This window comes from Theropithecus gelada, chromosome 7a (assembly GCF_003255815.1).
Source record: "Theropithecus gelada isolate Dixy chromosome 7a, Tgel_1.0, whole genome shotgun sequence".
Lineage (NCBI taxonomy): Eukaryota > Metazoa > Chordata > Mammalia > Primates > Cercopithecidae > Theropithecus > Theropithecus gelada.
Window position 1 is genome coordinate 16,424,763 of NC_037674.1, and position 21,041 is coordinate 16,445,803.

Here is a 21,041-nt window from a genome sequence, read left to right on the forward strand (position 1 = left end):
TTGCTCTTGTTGCCTCAACTGATCCTGGCTGGCCTCAACTGATCCAGGCTGGAGTGCAATGGTACAATCTCAGCTCACGGCAACCTCCACCTCCCAGGTTCAAGCAATTCTCCTGCCTCAGCCTCCTGAGTAGCTGGGATTACAGATATGCACCACCATGTCCAGTTAATTTTGTATTTTTTAGATATGGGGTTTCTCCATGTTGGTCAGGCTGGTCTCGAACTGCCAACCTCGGGTGATCCAACCACCTCGGTCTCCCAAAGTGCTGGGATTACAGGCATGAGCCACCGTGCCTGGCCTACAAACTTCATTCTTAACAAAAGAAAATTAACGACAAGTTCCCTAAGATGATTTAATATTAAATATTTAATTCCACAGTATTCAATATCTGTCCCATTTATTCCTAACTGCTCTCTTATCAAACAATAAGCAAACCTCTCACCTGGCCAAAAGTCCCTGAAGCATAAGGTTTGCCATTTCTGCCGGAGATATATCAATAAAGCGAAGGAAAGAGAAACAGCTTTCTTCATTAATACCTGAAATAGAAAAGACAATTTGAAACCCAACAGCAAACCAAGAGACGATGCTCAGTTAAAGCCTGCTCAACTGCTGAGTTCTGGCTTAAGAACAAAACACTATTCTAAAGGTTCTGATCTAGCCACTTTGGTGGAAGTTAGGGCCACACCTTTATACTACAATTATAGATAAGGGAGGCAGGCCTATGAGATACGGCATATATGGACCAGACTAGAGATGGCTCCTATGTTACCTTTGGGATTTTTGGATGCTTGCCTAAATGGCTTCTCTTTGTCCAATGCCAGGAAAAAGATAAGGACAGGACAGGGGTGAAAGGTCCTGAACCTTGGCCTTAATATTTTGGACAATGCGCAAAGTTGAGTAGCTTCTTTTCCTTAGGCTGGAAGTCTCATTAATGAGAGACTCCAGCACTGACTTTGTCAAGTTTCAAGGGCAAGAAATTCTTGAAAGGCAGGTATAAAATAAAGACAGAAAGTCAATAATACTATTTTCTACTTCTTCCTCTCATAGCTACAAATCACAGAGCCTATAAAGATAACTAATTTCCTTAATTAAATCTTACCAAGATTTTATAAATAAAGGCCTACCATATAGGCAAAACTAATACTCGTTCTAAATCAGTCTCTCAGCAAAACAAAGAGCATCCTGGTAAAACCTTGACAAACCTCCTTTCCCAAAGATCAAAACACCTACCTTTTCTATGAAAGAGAGACTGTTGGATATAGTCTGGTGCAAATGGAGAAAGAACCCTTAACCACCTGCAAAGTAAGTAAATAAAGTAAAGCCAAACCCAAATATAAATAATGGAAAGTTAACTAGACTAGAGGCTCCATACCAAGTAAAACCTTTTAGTTTTGGAATTATTTTCACTTTTAAGAAGTTTCTTGCAACATTACCAAGCAAAACTCATAGCATACATGTCAAAAAATACAAAGTATTTAATGACAGTGTAAGAAGATAATACAAGTTAAAAGTAGTCTCAATTTATTTCAGAGAATCACAATTCTAGTGCCCTAAGGCATCGTATACTATATTAAACAAAAAAGCAATATAGCTCTGGCCTGTTTCCCCCTGCTCAAGTTAAATATTAACCTGGAGCTGCAAATAACTCATAAAGTAAAATCCAAGAAATGTGTTTCAATTTCAGTTTCATTAAACTAAATACTGGTGATGAGTTTCTCTACAAAAGAGCTTTCTAAATCCATGGTTCTCAAATGTTGATATGCAGAAAAAAACCCTAGTAACTTGTTTAAAAATTCAGAAGCCAGGGCCATAATAACTCACAGGTGTGGAATGGACCACACATCTATTTTCCGAATGGAAGTCGTCTCTAGTGTATCACCTTAACAACCACTTTAAACTTTATTAAATTTATCATTGCCGACTCTGAGAAAAAGGTAAATATGATTAACTTACAATACAATCGGTTCACCCACAAGTGCAATTCCAAATGTAAAGTAAGCCATCACAAACCAATTTCAGCAATGGGGCATAGATATGCATGCTGGCTGCAAGTATATTATTTACAAATCCATGCACATTCCTGATTCAAAGAAGAACCAGAAGTGACTAGTGCCTTTAAGGCTACCTAGTTGAAGATTTAACAGTGCTCAAATTCCTTCCATAAGATCCCTCAACAAATAGTTGTCCACCCTTTACTTAAATGCCTCATTGTTGGAGATCTCATATACTCTCCATTATATTTATCTGCTAAGCAATAAAACTGTAAATTATAAAACACTAACAGCGAACAGATAGTAATACTTCCCTACCTGTCTCGTGAATGATTGAAGACCCTGATCTGTCCATGACGGTAGATAAACTTTGAAATGTGGTATGGCTTTAGGGAAATATGAAATGGAGACCAAGTTTCTTGTCGTTCAAATAACTCTGGGTGATTACACACCTAAAAGGAAGGGAAATGGTAAGACAATATTACCACATGCAGACATCTTTATACGTAATGATAGGGGATCCCAAATCCCAAATGTTTACCTTTGGGAATGGATACTTTCCCATTTTCATCTCATTAACAGCCTTTGTTTATCTGACATCAAGGATAGACTGTTTTTCTTGAAGTGGGTTATAAAGACAACTTCAAGGCCAGGCGCAGTGGCTCACCCAGCACTTCGAGAGGCCGAGGTGGGTGGATCACTTGAGGCCAAGAGTTTGAGACCAACATGGGGAAGCCTCATCTCTACTAAAAATACAAAAATTAGCCAGGCATGGTGGCAGGCTCCTATAGTTTCAGCTCCTTGGGAGGCTGAGGCAGAAGAATCACCTGAACCTGGGAGCCAGAGGTTGCAGTGAGCCAAGATCGCGCCATTGCACTCCAGCCTGGGCGACAGAGCTAGACGACTCTATCTCAAAAAACCCCAAAAAACAAAAAAACAAAACTTCAAGGCAACTGACCTAAGTTCTTACCTTCCTAAACTGCATGACCAGATTCATGAGGCTGCTGGTGGTGTTCTGTGCTTGTTGGGTAGAGCCCATAGAAGACTGCAATAAATCCTCAATGGAAATTTTGTTCTTTAATGCCTGATATAACAGTTTCTGTCGGCTGGTCAGTTGGCAATACATTAGAATCTCAATCTAAAAATCAATAAGAACATTTATATTTGGAAAAGTAGTTTCTAAGAAAATTCAGCATCAGCTTAAAGTTGAAAACACACACAAACCATTATTATGATTGAGAATAAACATATGTGAACTCAGTATCTCTATAAACCTGTGAATTGGACAACCATTCAGAAAACATGTATATTCCTCAGCCCTCTTCTCTTCACCACTCATTCCATTTGCTTTTCCTGGGCAATTTCTTCCACTTCTAACAGTGCCAACTAGCAGTCATCACAGTAACATACAAAAATATATTCCCAAACATACCCAGGCAGTACCTGCAACTACTAACTCTAAGAGTACCACTCAGTCTGCAGCAATTGCATACGTGATGTGTTAGAAAAACAGTTCTTTTTTCCACAATTTACTAAATTGGTGAATAGCATTACCATTCCATCAGTTGGGAAAGACAAACTTAATTCACTTCTGAATGCTCTCTGACACCCCGTGTTCTAGTATTTCCTAAATCCTTCAATTCAGCTTGGAAATCTACCACTCTTTCTAATCACACCCATTGCCTGCTGCTGGCCCTCATCTGATATAGTATAGACTGATAATATTTTGCGGTCTTCCTGCCTCCAGTTTCTTCTGGTTGTGATATACATTCCACATATAGCTCATAAAGGAATTCAACTGCTAAAAAATCTTCAATGTGCATTTCTGCCTATAGTAAAATGTTGAAACTTCTCATCTCGGCAAAGAAAGCCGCCAATAATCAGGCCGGGTGCAGTGGCTCACGCCTGTAATCCCAGCACTTTGGGAGGCTGAGGTGGGCAGATCACAGGTTAGGAGTTCAAGACCAGCCTGGCCAACACAGTGAAACTCCGTCTCTACTAAATACAAAAATTAGTCGGGTGTGGTAGCATGAGCCTGTAATCCTAGCTACCCAGGAGGCTGAGGCAGGAGAATCACTTGAACCCGGGAGGCAGAGGTTGCAGTGAGCCGAGATCGCACCATTGCACTCCAGCCTGGGCAACAGAGCGAGGCTCCATCTCCAAAAAAAAAAAAAAAAGAAAGTTCTCCCATAATCTAACCTACCTACCTTACTGTCTGAGTTTCTCGTCATCATAACCTCCTCACATACCACTTAGTCACTTAACCACAATAATCTAAAAGTTAGCCAAAACAGGCTGCATATTTGAATGTTACTCTATCTTTGCTCATGCTGCCCTTGTTGCCTAGCCCCCCATTCCCACCATATTTTCCTAGTAAATGCCAACTCATCATTTGAAACTTGGCTCACATGTCATCTTTGCTTTAATGCCCTCTCTAACTTTCCCTAACAAAACTATAAGAAGATAGAAAACACTAAATGATGTTGAAGAAACACATACTATACACAGTGGTTAAGCACCATACTAGATCTTCAGATCACCTCCCTATGTAGCACTAAACAACAATTATGAACTAGCTGGGTGCAGTGACTCACACCTGTAATCCCAGCACTTTGGGAGGCCAAGGCAGGAGAATCGCTTGAGCCAAGGAGTTCTGAGACCAGCCTGGGCAACACAGTGAAGACCCTGACTCTACAAAAATTGAAAAATAAAAAATCAGGGCCGGATGTGGTGGTTCATGCCTGTAATCCCAGCACTTCGGGAGGCCGAAGCGGGTGGATCATGAGGTCAAGAGATCGAGACCATCCTGGCCAACCAACATGGTGAAACACCATCTCCACTAAAAATACAAAAATTAGCTGGGCACAGTGGTGCACACCTGTAGTCCCAGCTACTTGGGAGGCTGAGGCAGGAGAGTTGCTTGAACCAGGCAGACGGAGGTTGCAGTGAGCCGAGATCGTGCCACTGCACTCCAGCCTGGTTGACAGAGCAAGACTCAGTCTCAAAAAAATAATAAATAAATAAATAATTAACCAGGCATGATGGTGTGTACCTATAGTACCATCTACTAGGGAGGCTGAAAAGGTACAGTTCCACTCCTCTCTTTGAAGTGTATATACATACAATCCCTGATTTTTTAAGTCCAGCACGGTGGCTCATGCTTATAGTCCTAGCACTCTGGGAGGTTGAGGTGGGAGGACTGCTGGAGTCCAGACTAGCTTAGGCAACATAGCAAGATCCTGTCTCTATAAAAAAATGAAAAATTAGCCAGGTGTGGTGGTGTACACCTGTAGACCCAGCTACTAGGGAGGCTGAGGTGGGAGGATTGCTTGAGCCAAGGAGGTCAAGGCTGAAGTGAGCCATGATTGCACCACTGCAGTCCACCATGGGTGACAGAGCGAGCCCTTATCTTACAAAAAAAAAAATTACAAGGAGGAAAAAAGAAGGGAGGGATTAAAAGATACTAAGAGGTCGGGCACAGTAGCTCACACCTATAATCCCAGCACTTTCAGAGGCCCAGGCAGATGAATCCCTTGAACTCAGGAGTTTGAGACCAGCATGGGCAACATGACAAAACTGGTCACTACAAAAAATAAAAAAAAATACAAAAATTAGCCAGGTGTTGTGGCACACACCTGTAGTCCCAGCTACATGGGAGGCTGACAGGGGAGGATCACTGGAGCCCAGGTGGTCAAGGCAACAGTAAACCAAGATTGTGCCACTGCACTCCAGTGTGGGTGAAGGAGTAAGACCCTGCCTCAAAAGAAACAACAAACCAGATACTGAGAGACAGACCATCCAAATGCTATGTGTGGACCTTGCTTGTATCCTTATTCTGACAAATCCTTTTTTTTTTTTTTTTTTTTTTTTTAAGATAGAGTCTCGTTCTGTCGCACAGGCTGGAGTGCAGTGGCGTGATTTTGGCTCACTGCAAGCTCCGCCTCCTGGGTTCATGCCATTCTCCTGTCTCAGCCTCTCGAGAAGCTGAGACTACAAGCTCCTGCCACCACGACTGGCTAATTTTTTGTATTTTTAGTAGAGACAGGGTTTCACCATGTTAACCAGGATGGTCTCGATTTCCTGACCTCATGATCTGCCCGCCTCGGCTTCCCAAAGTGCTGGGATTACAGGCGTGAGCCACTGCACCTGGCTACAAAATTAATTCTTTGAAGAAGAGAGACAGACACACAAAGACAACTGGAGATATCTGAACACTGACTAGATATGTGATGCTATCATGGAATTGGTCTTTTGAAATGGGTGTGATAATGGCATGCAGTTAGGCAGTATTTTAAAAAACTGAATCTTTTAGAAATACACATGAAAACACTTTATAAACAAATAATCATTTATAAAACATCCGGGATTTGCTTTTGAATAAGAGAGAGGTAGAGTTAATGATTATTGTAATGGAACAATGGGTCAAGGGGATTCATTACACTATCTTTCAACTTTTGTAATGTTTCAAATTCTCTAGTAAAAAGCATTAAAAGAAAAAGAAAAAAAGATGTTATTTTCCTCAATTATTTGCCTCATTTTAAGTTCTCTTTGATCCATGCAAATTTAAACCTCTTCCTTCAAGCAAACTTTCCAACTAAACATATACCAACAAATTTATCCCCCTGGAATCTTAAGTTGGTGCCTAATGATGCTTAAACACGTGAGGTCTTCTTTACTCACCTTGTCAGATAATTCATTTTCCACATCTTTCTTGATTCTCCTCAGCATAAATGGCTTCAAAATCATGTGTAAGCGAGAAAGTTGATCTGAAATGCCAGGAGGCCCCCAAATAATACATTATACTGATTTCACAAAAACAACAGAAACAAATACCACATTCATCTCTCACTGAACTCTTCAAAAATCCTTTGGCTCAATGATTCTCTAAAAGTAGACTGAAACTTTTCCCCAAGTAGGAAAGCAAGGAATTTTAACTTTCTGTACCATCTTGCTATAGTCAACAGGGTAAATGTATTAGGCTCTATTTTCATTAGAATTCATTTTTACGTTTTAGGGACACTTTACCAATAATAGGGTTATAAGTATAATAAAAATTACCTGGGACTGTCAGTGTTCCCCAAAAATTACCTTCCAAGAGATGTCAGTAAATTAACAACTTGTAGTGTAAAACCACATAAGGACTTTTCTAATAGTGAGCAAGCTCATGTCTGTGTAATAAACACTCCAGAATGCTATTAAAATCAGAGAGATATTATTCAACAAGATCAAAAGTATTGATAAGGCTAAAAATACAACGGAAACAAATTCTAAGAGAGAAAAATAACAAAATGACCCTTCTAATATTTGCTGTTTTTATCATAGGAAAAAAGCCTTGACCCATTACACAAACAATTAAATATGAATTTTTCTTTTGAGATGGAGTCTTGCTCTGTCACCCAGGCTGGAGTGCAATGATGCAATCTCGGCTCACTGCAACCTCCACTGCTCCCAGGTTCAAGCGATTCACCTACCTCAGCCTCCCGTGTAGATGGGATTACAGGCACCTGCCATCATCATGCCCGGCTAATTTTTGTATTTTTGTAGAGATAGGGTTTTACCATGTTGGCCGGGCTGGTTTTAAACTCCTGACCTAAGGTGATCTGCCCACCTCAGCCTCCCAAAGTGCTGGGATTACTGGTGTGAGCCACCATGCCTGGCCAATATGAATTTTCCAAGATCTAAATGGGAAACGTGAATTCTGCAAGCTAAAATATAGTATTTTATGAATCAAGGTTGATCTGCCTTGATTAGACAAGACTATAGTAGTAATCATCTAAATTAATTCTTTTTTGACTGTTAAATACGTACAAAAAATGTAAGCATTTTATAAGCAAAATATGTGGTTTTGTTTCCCTGATTTGTCTATGTATACTGAAAGAAAAATTCTTCAAATAAAATAAAATATGCAATTATGTGGTTGCCTATACTGATAGGTAGACAGAAAGAAAGCCAGTTCATAATAGTACTCACTCTCATCAATAGCGGATTTGTTTTCGGCATGGCTCTCAATGTCCTTGGAAAACCATTCATTAAATTCTTCATGTGAATCAAATAATGTTGGCATAATGAAATGCAGCAGAGCCCAAAGCTGTAAACAAAGACACAAATGAAATAGCTATAAAGCAACAAAATGACAGTGTGTAAGGATGTATTAGGGTAGACAGAGAGAGATAACTGCAGGTGTATTCGTGTGTAAGTGCCTAGATCCATGTGTATGTGTGAGTGAAAGACAGAGAATGAATGAATTCAACTACATGCTTGCCTCATCAACCAACCCTAATTTTATTAGGTGCTGTAGCAAAGTGTGATTATTTTTCAATTAATTTCAAACTAAAAGTTTGAAAGTGAAAGTCATGCTCAGATTTTGCAATGGAATAGTTTTAACGATCTTCTTATAAAAATCTATCCCATAATTCAACACAACCTAAGGTATGATAACTTGCTACTAATAATCCTAGATTAGGGGTTAGAAAAACATGGCCTGTTGGGCCAAGTCTGGTCTACCACTATTTTAAATCAAGTTTTATTGAAACATAGCCATGGCCATTCACTTGTATGTATTGTCTATGGCTACTATACTAAACAAGCAAAGTTGAGTAGCTGCAACCATGGTTGTATGGCCTGCAAACTCTGTAAAACATGTACTATCTGCCAGTTTCTATGAAGTTTTCTTCTTTTTTTTGTTTTTGTTTTTTTTGAGATGGAGTCTCACTCTGTTGCTCAGGCTGGAGTACGGTGGCATGATCTCGGCTCATTGCAACTTCGACCTGAGGATTCAAGCAATCACCCCAACTCAGCCTCCTAAGTAGCTGGGACTACAGGCGTGCACCACTATGCTTGGCCAATTTTTTGATTTTTTTTTTTTTGTAGAGTCGGGGTTTCCCCATGTTGCCCAGGCTGGTCTTGAACTGCTGGGTTCAAGGCATCCTCCCACTTCGACCTCCCAAGTTGTTAGGATTACAGGCATGAGCCACTGCACTCAGCCTCTATAAAGATTTCTGACCCTTATTCTAGATGATCAATTAACTCCCCCCAAAAATTTTAGCTCCCCTCTGCATCAACAAATATTACATTTCAACTCTAGCAAAAACACGTCTCTGCGTTAAATGTTTACATTTTCTAATGTGGTCAGTATTTCTTACATAAATGCAAAAGAATACAGTAACTCATTGGCCTTATGCCAGAGAATAAGAAAACTGGAATGATGCCTATGCCTGAAAGATGAGTTGGGGCAAGTCTTTTATGTGGGGACTATAATTTACACAAAGCAGTAGCACTGCAGGGGAATGGGTAAAGAATTCTATGCTCTGCTGGAATCCTTCTGTTTTATGAAGATATAAAACCTGGGACCTGGACTAGTGCCTACCTCTGCCATGGTGTTCTGAATTGGGGTCCCGGTTAGCAAAAGACGATTCCGACACTGGAACTGTAAGAGGATCTTCCAACGAACGCTGTTTAATAAAATAAGTTACAAATTCATGTTAGCAACAAATCATTCTTTAATTATCCTACTGAGACCCCATATTGACAAAAATGCCTTCCAAAAAACTAACATTCAGAATCAAGTACTCCATCATGTATTCAACTGAAAAACATTATTCAACAAAGCTGAAAACAGGAAACTTCCAAGGGAAATGACTCCTCTCTACTGAAAACATGGTATTTGGATTCAGAAAAAATAGCCTCAAATAGGCAGAGTTGGATCATTTCTGGCTTTATGAACTCTTCCATTATCTTTAGTCAGTTTTGCTGATATAAGTCATCTAATTAGAAAGTACATATCTGTAGTATAAAGTGTTAAAATTATTAATCTGTACACTTCCAGTATGAGTTTGGAGGGAGCAGTTATGAGGAGTGTTGTGTGAGAAGAAAACGTAAAATGAGTCTTCGTTGCTCCTGGCCAAAGGCATATGCTCCTTCGAACAACTGCGGTATGCCAGGCATGGCAGCTCATGTCTGTACTCCCAGCACTTTGGGAGGCTTGGGTCCAGAAGTTCAAGACCAACCTGTGCAGCATGGATAAACCCCGTCTCTACTATAAATACAAAAAATCAGCTCAGCATGGTGGCACATGCCTATAGTCCCAGCTCTGAGACTGAGATGAGAGGATCATTTGAGACAGGCAGGTCGAAGCTGCAGTGAGCCCCAACTGTGCCATTGTACCACTCCATCCTGGGCAACAGAGCAAGACCCTGTTCCCTGTCTCAAAAAAAAAAAAGATTGCTGTAGGAAGTAATACCTTCCCGAGGATAAAAGTTCCACAGAAGGGCAGGTACAGTGGCTCATGCCTGTAATCCCAGCACTTTGGGAGGCAGAGGCAGGTGGATAACCTGAGGTCAGGAGTTCGAGACCCAAAATGGCAAAACCCCGTCTCTACTAAAAATAACAAAAATTAGCAGAGCATGGTGGCAAGCACTTGTAACCCCAGCTACTCAGGAGGCTGGGGCAGGAGAATTGCTTGAATCTGGGAGGTGGAGGTTGCAGTGAGCCGAGACTGCGCCACTGCACTTCAGCGTGGGTAACAAGAGCGAAACTACGTCTCAAAAAAAAAAAGAAAGAAAGAAAGAAAAGAAAAGAAAAAAGAAAGTTCTGCAGAAAATATCATCCAGCCAATTAACACAGACCTCTAATAAAGTTCTAAGGACTCACCAAGAGTTAATAAAAAATACATCAAAGCCAAGGTTTAATATCACCAAATAACACTTTTTTTTTACTTTGGGACTTCAAAGGTATTGGAATATTTTAAACACATGACTTAAAATAAAAGGATTCTGGGAGATCTGAAAACCATCCAGGGACTCAGATAATCTACATAAAACAAACAGAGCATCCAATCCACATAACCTAACATTCTACTTCGTACTTAGAACTCCTGTCTAAAATAATATCTTAAAGCAAGGGCAGAGACTCCCTCCTCTACAGAAATTTTCCCTGAAGAGATGACCTGTAAAAATGTCACCTTCTTGAATAGGGAGATAAAAGTTGAGAAAAGTCTTCGTATTCTTGGCATTAACATTTGTGCTCCATGAAAAAATAAAAAAAGGGAATTTCTGTCTTCTGATCAGGTACATGACTGATGCAGAGATCATGTCACGTCTGATTTAAAACCTCTCATATATTGGACGGGTGGCTCATCCCTGTAATCCCAACACTTGGGGAGGCCGATGCAAGAGGATCGCTTGAAGCCAGGAGTTCAAGACTAGCCTGGGCAGCAAAGCGAGACCTTGTCTCTACAAAAAAAATAAAATAAAACTTCTCTTATCTTCATTCATATACACAAGTCTGTGTGTGTGTGTGTGTGTGTGTGTCTGTGTCTATGTGTGTGTGTATACTTAACCCAATGCATTGAGTTTGGTTTCTGCTACTCATGTTACCTGGAACTACTCTTGAGCGCCTGAGCCTCATCCAGTACCATGTATTGCCACTTGACCCGCTGGAAATACTTTACATCCTGCACCACCAGCTGATAGCTGGTAATAACCACATGGAAGGGGGCATCCTGAGTGTAGAGGGTCTTCTGTAAATATAAAAGGGGAAGGGTGAAAAGAGAAACCTAATAATTCATAATAAGGAACTGATGTATGGACTGGTTTTCTAGGGCCGAAATGTTTAAGATAGCCCTGAAGATGTGCTTCTCCCATATGGTAGGGAGATGTGCAGTGAAGTGAACCATACTGTGGGGTTTTGTTTGTTTTACTATTGTTAAGATAGGGTCTCACTCCGTTACCCACGTTAGAGTACAGCAGTGTGAACATGGTTCACTGCAAACATAACCTCCTGGGCTCTAGTGATCCTCCTGCCTTAGTCTCCCAAATAGCTGGGACTACAGGCATGCACCACCATGCCTGGCTAATTTATTTTATTTTATTTTACGTAGAGATGGGGTCTCACTATGTTACCCAGGCTGGTCTCAAACTCCTGGACTCAAGTGATCCTCCTGCCTCAGCCTCCCAAAATACTGGGATTACAAGCAAGAGCCACCATTCCCGGTCACTACTGTTTTTAAAGCAGTCACGTTTACCACAAACTAGGCTGAAAACTAGTCTTCAGTTTATTAAAGAAAAAAGTTCTGGCCAGGTGTGGTGGCTCACACCTGTAATCCCAGCACTTTGGGAGGCTGAGGCAGGAGGATCACTTAAGCCCAGGAGTTTGAGACCACTTTATGCAACAGGTTGAAACCACATCTCTACAAAAAATACAAAAATTAGCCAGGCGTGGTGTAGCAAGCCCATAGGGTGTGCTGTCTCCTCCTTGTAGTTCGGGAGGTTGAGGTGGGAGGATTGCTTGAGCCAGGGTGTCACGGCTACAGTGAACTGTGATCATGCCACTGCACTCCAGCCTGGGCAACAGAGTAAGACCTTGTCTCAAAAAAAAAGATTCTTAATTAATCCTGGAAATCAAGTCCAGTTGATTGCCTACAATAGGAAAAGTACTGTATGAGAAAAATGGAAACTTGATCAGTGTCCAGAAATATATAATAAATAAGATTTTGTCTAAAAGAAATTATCCACATCGATTAGAGAAATAATGACTGCATGCACGGTATGTATGTATGCAGTTTAAGTAGAATGTTACCTGACTCCAGAACCTTCTGATGACTTTTCTATCATGAGGATTTCCCCAATATGGTAGCACCTAGAAAAAGGGCCGATATATACATTACTTTCTATTGATGATCTTAAAAGTATCACAACAAATATATAATTCGGAACAATTTAAAAAGAAACTAATAAAATGAGTATAGGAAGTCCTCTCCTGCCAATGGTGGAATAAGTGGTTTAACCAACCCTGTTGTCCAAATAAACACACACACACACAATTCATTTGTCTGAAGGCATAATACAGCTACTGAGATAGTGGGCAATTACAGAGGCCCAAATAAGAAAAGAATGGAAGCCCAGAGAGGTCAGCCTAGTATGTGGCATATTTTCTCACTGATGGTACCATTGCAATACAAAAGTTCTAGTTGAGAGGGTAAGAAACTGAGGACACATTTTCTAAAGAGATGTAAGACAGGCTGGGCATGGTGGCTCACGCCTATAATCCCAGCACTTTGGAAGGTTGAGGCGGGTGGATCACCTGAGGTCAGGAGTTGGAGATTAGCCTGGCCAACACGGTCAGACCCCGTCTCTACTAAAAATACAAAAATCAGCCAGGTGTGGTGGCATGTGCCTGTAATCCCAGCTACTAGGGAGGCTGAGGCAGGAGAATCACTTGAACCTGGGAGGCAGTTGCAGTGAACAGAAATGATGCTATTGCACTCCAGGCAGGGGGGACAAGAGCAAGGCTTTGTCTTAAAAAAAAAAAAAAAAAAGATGTAAGACATAGAGAACAAAAATTGTAGTTCAAGGAAAAAGACTCTTGCAACCAGCCACATCCCTGGCTTTAAATTGGAATTCAAAGGCTACAACGTAGTAGTTATAGTAAACCATACATAGACTTGCCTGAATAGATACCGACTCCCAGCCTCAGAACATCTGAATTCCTGACCAGATTAAGAAGGATTTGAATAATTTGCATCCCTACCAACCCCCAAAAAACTACTAGTGGCAGAAAAACATATAAATCCTCTCTAGAAGAAAACAGTAGTGAGAGCTCACACTTATCTCTATAGTTTTTCCTATACAATGTCTGGCATAGCATTAGAAAATAATCAGACATATAGAAAGACCATACCACATGACTGAAAGCCTACATGAAAGAAAGATACTGTATACAGAGGAAATTAAAATAATAAAAATGTTAAAAACAGACTTTTGGCTGGGTGTGGTGGCTCATGCCTGTAATCCCAGCATTTTGGGTGACTGAGGCTGGCAGATCACCTGAGCTCGGGAGTTTCAGACCAGCCTGGGGAACGTGGTTAAACCCTGCTTCTACAAAAAATACAAAAGTTAGCTAGGTGTGGTGACACGCGCCTGCAGTCCCAGGAACTCATGAGTCTAAGGCAGAATTGCTTGAGCCTGGGAGAGGTTGCAGTGAGCCAAGATTGTGCCACTGTACTCCAGCCTGGGCAACAGAGCAAGACTTTGCCTCAAAATAAATAAATAAATAAATAAAAGTTTAGGCCAGGCGTGGTGGCTCACACCTGTAATCCTAACACTTTGGGAGGCCAAAGCGGGTGGATCACGAGCTCAGGAGATCGAGACCATCCTGGCCAACACGGTGAAACACCGTCTCTACTAAAATAAAAAAATAAATAAAAAAAATAAATTAGCTGGGAGTGGTGGCATGCACCTGTAGTCCCAACTATACGGGAGGCTGAGGCAGGAGAATCGCTTGAACCCCGGAGGTGGAAGTTGCAGTGAGCTGAGATCATGCTACCGCACTCCAGCCTGGGTGACAGAGTGAGACTGTGGTCTCAAAAAACTAAATAAAATTTAAAAATTTTAAAATAAAAATAAAAAATACTTTTTAAAATGCTAATTTGTTAATGAAAAACAAGACAGAATTTCAGTGGTATGCTGTAAATTATAAAATAATCAAAGTGAATTTTTAGAACTGAAAAATAAAACTAAAATCTAGAAATTAATGGATGGATCTAATGACAGATTAGATGCAGCTGAAGAGAAAATTAGTGAACCAGATGACAAGTCAGAAGATAATATCCAGATTAAAGCACAAAGAAACAAAAGAATGCAAGATTCAGCACTTTTTCTGTGATGTTTCTAGATGTGGTTTTCTTTCTCTTTATCCCTGGACCTCATAGGGCTTCTTTAATCTGCAGACTGCTATTTTTTATTGTTTTGAAAAATTTCAGCCAAATGGAAGCAGAAGTATGCAGGAAGAAATGAAGATTAATAAAAACTGAATATATAATATGAAAATATCTAAACATAAAATATATAAGCAATAATAAAATGTCTCATGGGGTTTAAAATACTAAAAGTATATAAAACCTAGAGCATGTAAGTCTAGACACAAGGGAGGTAGTTCAAGTATACCGAAGTCTTTATACTATCCAGAAAGTAGTAACTCTTAATTTATATATATTTCTTAAGTCAAGAAAGCAAGTTTCTCCCCCAGATTATCTACTAGAGAATAAAATAGGCCAAGTGTGGTGGCTCATGCCTGCAATCTCAGCACTTTGGGAGGCTGAGGTGGATGGATCACTTGAGGCCAAGAGTTCAAGACCAGCCGGGCCAACTCTGTCTCTAGTAAAAATACAAAAATTAGCTGGGCACAGAGGGTGCAGTGAGTGGAGATCACACCACTGCACTGAAATGTGGGGGACAGAGCGAGAGTTTGTCTCCAGTAAAAAACCAAAAAGAATAAATATATGACTAGTGCTGTGGTTTGAACATCTCTCTAGAGGTTTATGTATTGGAAACTTAATCCTCAATGCAACAATAGTGAGAGGTGGGACCTTTCAGGGGGGTCATGGGGGCTTTGCCCACATGAATGAATTAATGCCATTATCACAGGAGTTAACCTCACCCCTGGGCTCTTCTGCTCCTCTGCTTTCCAATCTGGGGTGATGTAACAAGAAGGCCCTTGTGAGATGAGGACTCCTCACTTTTTAACTTCTCAGGCCCTCTGGAATTGTAAGAAATAAATCTCTTTTCTTTATAAATTACCCAGTTTTCTGTGTTTTGTTATAGCAGCGCAAAACAAACTAAGACAAATAATAAGCTAAGACAGGGAGGGAGAGCAATAACATTTAATCAGTCTAAAAGGACGTAAGAAAGAAGAGAACCGAAAAACTGGGACATATTTCTCAGGATCTCCTGAGTGCTGTCATGGGCCAAAAACTGTTTTTAAATTAGGGCATGGTGGTTCATGCCTGTAATCCCAGCACTTTGGGAAGCCAAGGTGGGCAGATGACCTGAGGTCAGGAGTTCAAGATCAGCCTGGCCAACATGGGGAAAACCCTGTGTCTACTAAAAATACCAAAATTAGCTGGGCGTGGTGGTGGGCGCCTGTTATTCTAGCTACTCAGGAGGCTGAGGCAGGAGAATTGCTTGAACCTGGGAGGCAGAGTGAGCTGAGATCACGCCACTGCACTCCAGCCTGGGCGACAAAGCCAGACTCCATTCCAAAAAAAAAAAAAAAATTTTTTTTTAATTTAAAAATACGGAAAAAAGAAAAACAGGTGCCACAAGTAGAAAAACAATTAGTACGGCAGACTTAAACTCAGTATTTATCAGCATTTACATTAACAGCACAAATATTCCCAATAAGAGGCAAGAAATACACCTTAAGGTCAGGCACGGTGGCTCACGCCTATAATCCCAGCACTTTGGGAAGCTGAGGCGGGCGAATCACTTGAGGTCAGGAGTTAGAGACCAGTCTGGCCAACATGGTGAAACTCCATCTCTACTAAAAATACAAAAATTAGCCGCGCGTGGTGGCATGCGCCTGTAATCCCAGCTACTAGGGAGGCTGAGACAGAAGAACTGTTTGAACCCTGGAGACGGAGGTTGCAGTAAGCTGAGATCGTGCCACTGCACTCCAGCCTGGTGACAGACGAAGACTCCGACTCAAAAAAAGAATTACACCATAAATGATGTAAAATGATTAAAAATAAAAGGAAGAAACAATGCCATGTAAAAATTAAGCAAAGATGTTCTCATATCCTGTATTCAGAAAAAAATTAACCAAAGAAAAACAGGTATCAGAAAATACAGACTTTCAGTCAAAAAGTCTTTAAAAGGAAAATTTCATAATAAAAGGTTCAGTTCACCAGAAAGATAAAATTATAAATTTGTATATATCTTACAGCCTCAAAATATATAAAGCAAAAATGGACAGAAGAGAAATGGACAAATCCATAATCATGGTATATTTTAATATACCCCTCTCAGTCAGTGACAGAATAGGCAGGCAAATCAGCAAAGACATGAAAGAGCTGGACAAGTTAACAAACTTTGACCTAAATCAACATATATGCAACACTGCAATGAATAAAGGCAGAACACCTATAATTTTCCAATACACAGAGGACATATAAAAACTGACAATATGCTGAGCCATAAAAACGAGGATTCAAATTTCAAAGCATTGAAGTCATAAAAAGTTTATTTTACCAGTGTGAATTTAAGGTATCAATTAATAAAAAACAAGACATCTAGACAATCCTCTACTGTTTGAAAATTATAAATTACACTTCTTATTTTTTAAAAGAGATAGGGTCTCACCCTGTTGCCTAGGCTGGAGTACAGTGGTGTGATCATAGCTCACTGTAGCCTTGAACTCCAGGGCTCAAGTTATCATCCCACCTAGAAATACACTTTTAAATAACCCATGGATCAAAAATGAACTTGCAATGGAAGTTAAGAGATTATGATGAACTCAAAGATAATGTATATATGACACATCAAACCTTTGGATGGCTAAAGTCATGCTCAGAAAGCAATGAATATCCTTAAATGTACATATATTAGAAGCTGAAAATGAATACTCTAAGCTCCATCTCAAGACATCAGATAAAGAAAAAAGCTGGCCGGGGGCGGCTAACATCTGTAATTCCAGCAGTTTGAGAGACCAAGGAGCATCGCTTGAGCTCAGGAATTCGAGACCAGCCTGGCCAACATGGGGAAACTCAGCCTCTACTAAAAATACAAAAATTCGCTGGGCATGGTGGCAGGCTCCTGTTACTGCTCCAGTTCCTCGGGAGCTTGAGGCAGGAGAATCGCTTGAACTCGGGGGAGGCAGAGGTTGCAGTGAGCCAAGATCATGTCACTGCACTCCAGCCTGGGAAACAGAGCGAGACACTGCCTCAAAAAAAAAAAGTAGACAAAGAGTGCAGTGTGGGGCTATGTTCCAATATGTATGACTTTCAATTTCATATGTCACACTCTATGAAAGTTTTTTTTATCAGTAATTTTAAAATGTAAAAACTATTCTTAGCTTACAGTCATTCAAAAACAGGTGGCAGGTCAGGCGCGGTGACTCATGCCTATAATCCTAGCACTCTGGGAGGCCGAGGCAGGCAGATCACCTGAGGTCAGGAGTTCAAGACCAGACCGGCTAATATGGTGAAACCCCGTCTCTACCAAAAATACAAAAATTAGCTGGGTGTGGTGATACACCCCTGTAGTTGCAGCTACTTGGGAGGCTGAGGCAGCAGAATTGCTTGAACGTGGGAGGCGGAAGTTGCAGTGAGCCAAGATCGTACCACTGCACTCCAGCCTGGGCAACAGAGCAAGACTCTGTGTCAAAAAAAAAAACAACAAAAAAAAAAACCAGGTGGTAGATTCCTTAATAAGTAGAATTACCATATGACCTAACAATTCTACTCATAGGTATATACCCAAAAGAAGTGAAAACAGTAAAAGTGTTCAAACAAAAACCTGCACAGGAATGTTCACAGCAGTACTGTTCACAACAGCCAAAAGGTGGAAACAACCCAAATATTCATCAACGATGAATGGATGACCACAATGTGATATGTATACACAATGGAATATTAGTCAGCCATATAAAGGAATAAAGCACTGATACATGATATAATAGGGATGAAGCTTGAAAACTTTATACTCAGTAAAAGAAGCCAGACAGAAACAGCATTCACGAAATGTTCAGAATAAGCAAATCCAGCCACAGGAGGCGAATTTGTGGTTGCCAGAGGCTATAGCACAAGGTGAATAGAAAGTGATTGCCTAGTGGGTAAGGGCCTTCTGTTTGGGGTGATGAAAAAGTTATGAAACTAGATAGCAGTGATGGTTACACAACACTGTGAATGTACCTAATGCTACTACATCGTACTTTTTTTTTTTTTTTTTGAGACAGAGTTTCACTCTTGTTCCCCAGGCTGGAGTGCAATGGCACAATCTCGGCTCACCACAACCTCTGCCTCCCGGGTTCAAGTGATTCTCCCGTCTCAGCCTCCAGAGCAGCTGGGATTACAGGCATGTGCCACCACACCCAGCTAATTTTGTATTTTTACTAGAGATGGGGTTTCTCCTGTTGGTTAGGCTGGTTTTGAACTCCCGACCTCAGGTGATCCACCCATCTCAGCCTCCCGAAGTGCTGGGATTACAGGCGTGAGCCACCACACCCAGCCCATTTTTTCATAAGCTTGGTCTGTAGGCATGCGCTACCATGTCCAACTAATTTTTAAATTTTTTGTAGAGATAAGGTCTGTGTTGGCAAGGCTGTTCTTGAACTCCTGGACTCAAGTGATCTTCCCACCTCAGCCTCCTAAAGTACTGGGATTACAGGCATAACCCACCAGGCCCAGTCCATTTTTAATAGTTAAAATGGTAAATACTATGCTCTAGTATTTTGTCACAATAAAACATATATTGGGGCACTAGGAAAAAAACCAAATCAGGCCAAATGCAGTGGCTCATGTCTATAATCCCAGCATTTTAAGAGGCCGAGGTGGGATGATTGTGTGAACATGAGTTAGACATCAGCCTTGGCAACATAACAAGACCTCGTCTCCACAAAAAATTTTTTAAAAATCAGCTGGGTGTTGTGGTGCATGCCTGTAGTCCTAGCTACTTGGGAGGCTGATGTGGGAAAATGGCTTGAGACGGAGTTCAGAGCTGCAGTGAGCTATGATCACAACTCTGCACTCCACCTTGGAAGACAGAAGGAGAAAATGTATCTAAGAAAAAAAAAAAGCAAAGAAAAAAAATCAAAAGAGGTGGCAACACCCACGGGCATATTACCCTAAATTAGAATATCAACAGAAAGTTCAACATGCAAATGATAGGTCTGTTTCAGGCATACTTATAAAGTCAAAGGAAAGGTATCAATGACATTAGTAATATCACATGGCCATCTATCGGCCAGTGGAAGAGCTATTGAAAACTTAAGTGGTTTGGTGAAAAAATTTTAAGACCTTTTCTGTTTTGTTTTGTTTTTTTTTGAGACGGATTCTCACTCTGTCGCCCAGGCTGGAGTACAGTGGCACGATCTTGGCTCACTGCAACCTCTGCCCCCGCCCCGGGTTCAAGCGATTCTCCTGCCTCAACCTCCCAAGTAGCTGGGATTACAGGCCCCCACCACAACACCTGGCTAATTTTTGTATTTTTAGTAGAGACGGTTTCACCATCTTGGCCAGGCTGGTCTTGAACTCCTGACCTCGTGATCCACCCGCCTTGGCCTCCCAAAGTGCTGGGATTACAGGCGTGAGCCACCGTGCCTGGCCTAGACCTTTTATTTTTCAACATCTGCATTGTTCAATATATATGGAACATTACATGAAAAAAAAAAAAGCAGAAAAAGATGGTGATCACCATTCCACAAGACAAATAATTCAAGAGACAATACTCAACAAATTGCATAAGAATGATCTCATCATCATCTCAGAAAGATGAAAATGAGTCAGTCAAGTTAAAAGCTATATATCATAATACTCCTTGTACGGTTTCTGTATCTACAATTTAGCCACAAAATGGGACCACAGCCATAAAGCTGCCTCAAAGTGGGAAATCCCAGACAATTTCCTATTCCATACAAAGCATAGGCCAGAAAAACACCTGCCTCACATTTCCACCCTATCCCATGCTCCTCAAACTACATGAAACCCATCACTACTACAGAGACCAAAAATCACAGAGATCATGTCAACATATTTTGATATATAATCTCCAAAATACTATCCTAACTGTGCAACTTCATTATCATATTCCTGGGGTCAGAACACAGTTTACTCATTTTCAATCCTTTTAAATTGCAAACAACATAATAAATCCTACTCATTCTTTCTTAAATTCCTCCAACTTTTCATAACTAAGCAGCTGTTTAAATCTAATCAATGTCTTACCCAATGAATGCCAAATACCTTCCTGCTGATCACCTCCTACCTCAACCTGAATTCTTTTCCTCTGAATTAATTAAATCAATGTTCACATTATCTACCTTAGACATTACAAGCTGGACTAAGACTAAAGATCAGACTTCCGAGTATTAAGAAAATGAACTGGCTGGGTTTGGTGGCTCATGCCTGTAATTTCAAGACTTTGGGAGGCTGAGGCGGAAGGATCACTGGAGGCCAGGAGTTCAAGACCAGCCTGGGCAACATAGTGAGATCTGCCTCTATTAAAAAAGCAAAATGGGCTGGGTGCAGTGGCTCATGCCTGTAATACCAGCACTTCAGGA

The 21,041-nt window shown here is 40.7% G+C and overlaps 1 protein-coding gene across 1 annotated transcript in view; it reads right to left on the reverse strand.

Annotated features, from left to right (window-relative positions):
• Positions 1–21,041, reverse strand: part of INO80 (INO80 complex subunit) — a 137,893-nt gene that overhangs the window by 69,465 nt on the left and 47,387 nt on the right. The window contains exons 15-23 of the mRNA XM_025390567.1: positions 12,567–12,626; positions 11,366–11,508; positions 9,358–9,442; positions 7,962–8,079; positions 6,672–6,757; positions 2,962–3,129; positions 2,310–2,443; positions 1,231–1,295; positions 443–536 (exon numbers count right to left, since the gene is read on the reverse strand). Coding sequence (XP_025246352.1) covers positions 443–536; positions 1,231–1,295; positions 2,310–2,443; positions 2,962–3,129; positions 6,672–6,757; positions 7,962–8,079; positions 9,358–9,442; positions 11,366–11,508; positions 12,567–12,626 — 953 coding nt within the window. The remainder of the gene's footprint in view (positions 1–442; positions 537–1,230; positions 1,296–2,309; positions 2,444–2,961; positions 3,130–6,671; positions 6,758–7,961; positions 8,080–9,357; positions 9,443–11,365; positions 11,509–12,566; positions 12,627–21,041) is intronic.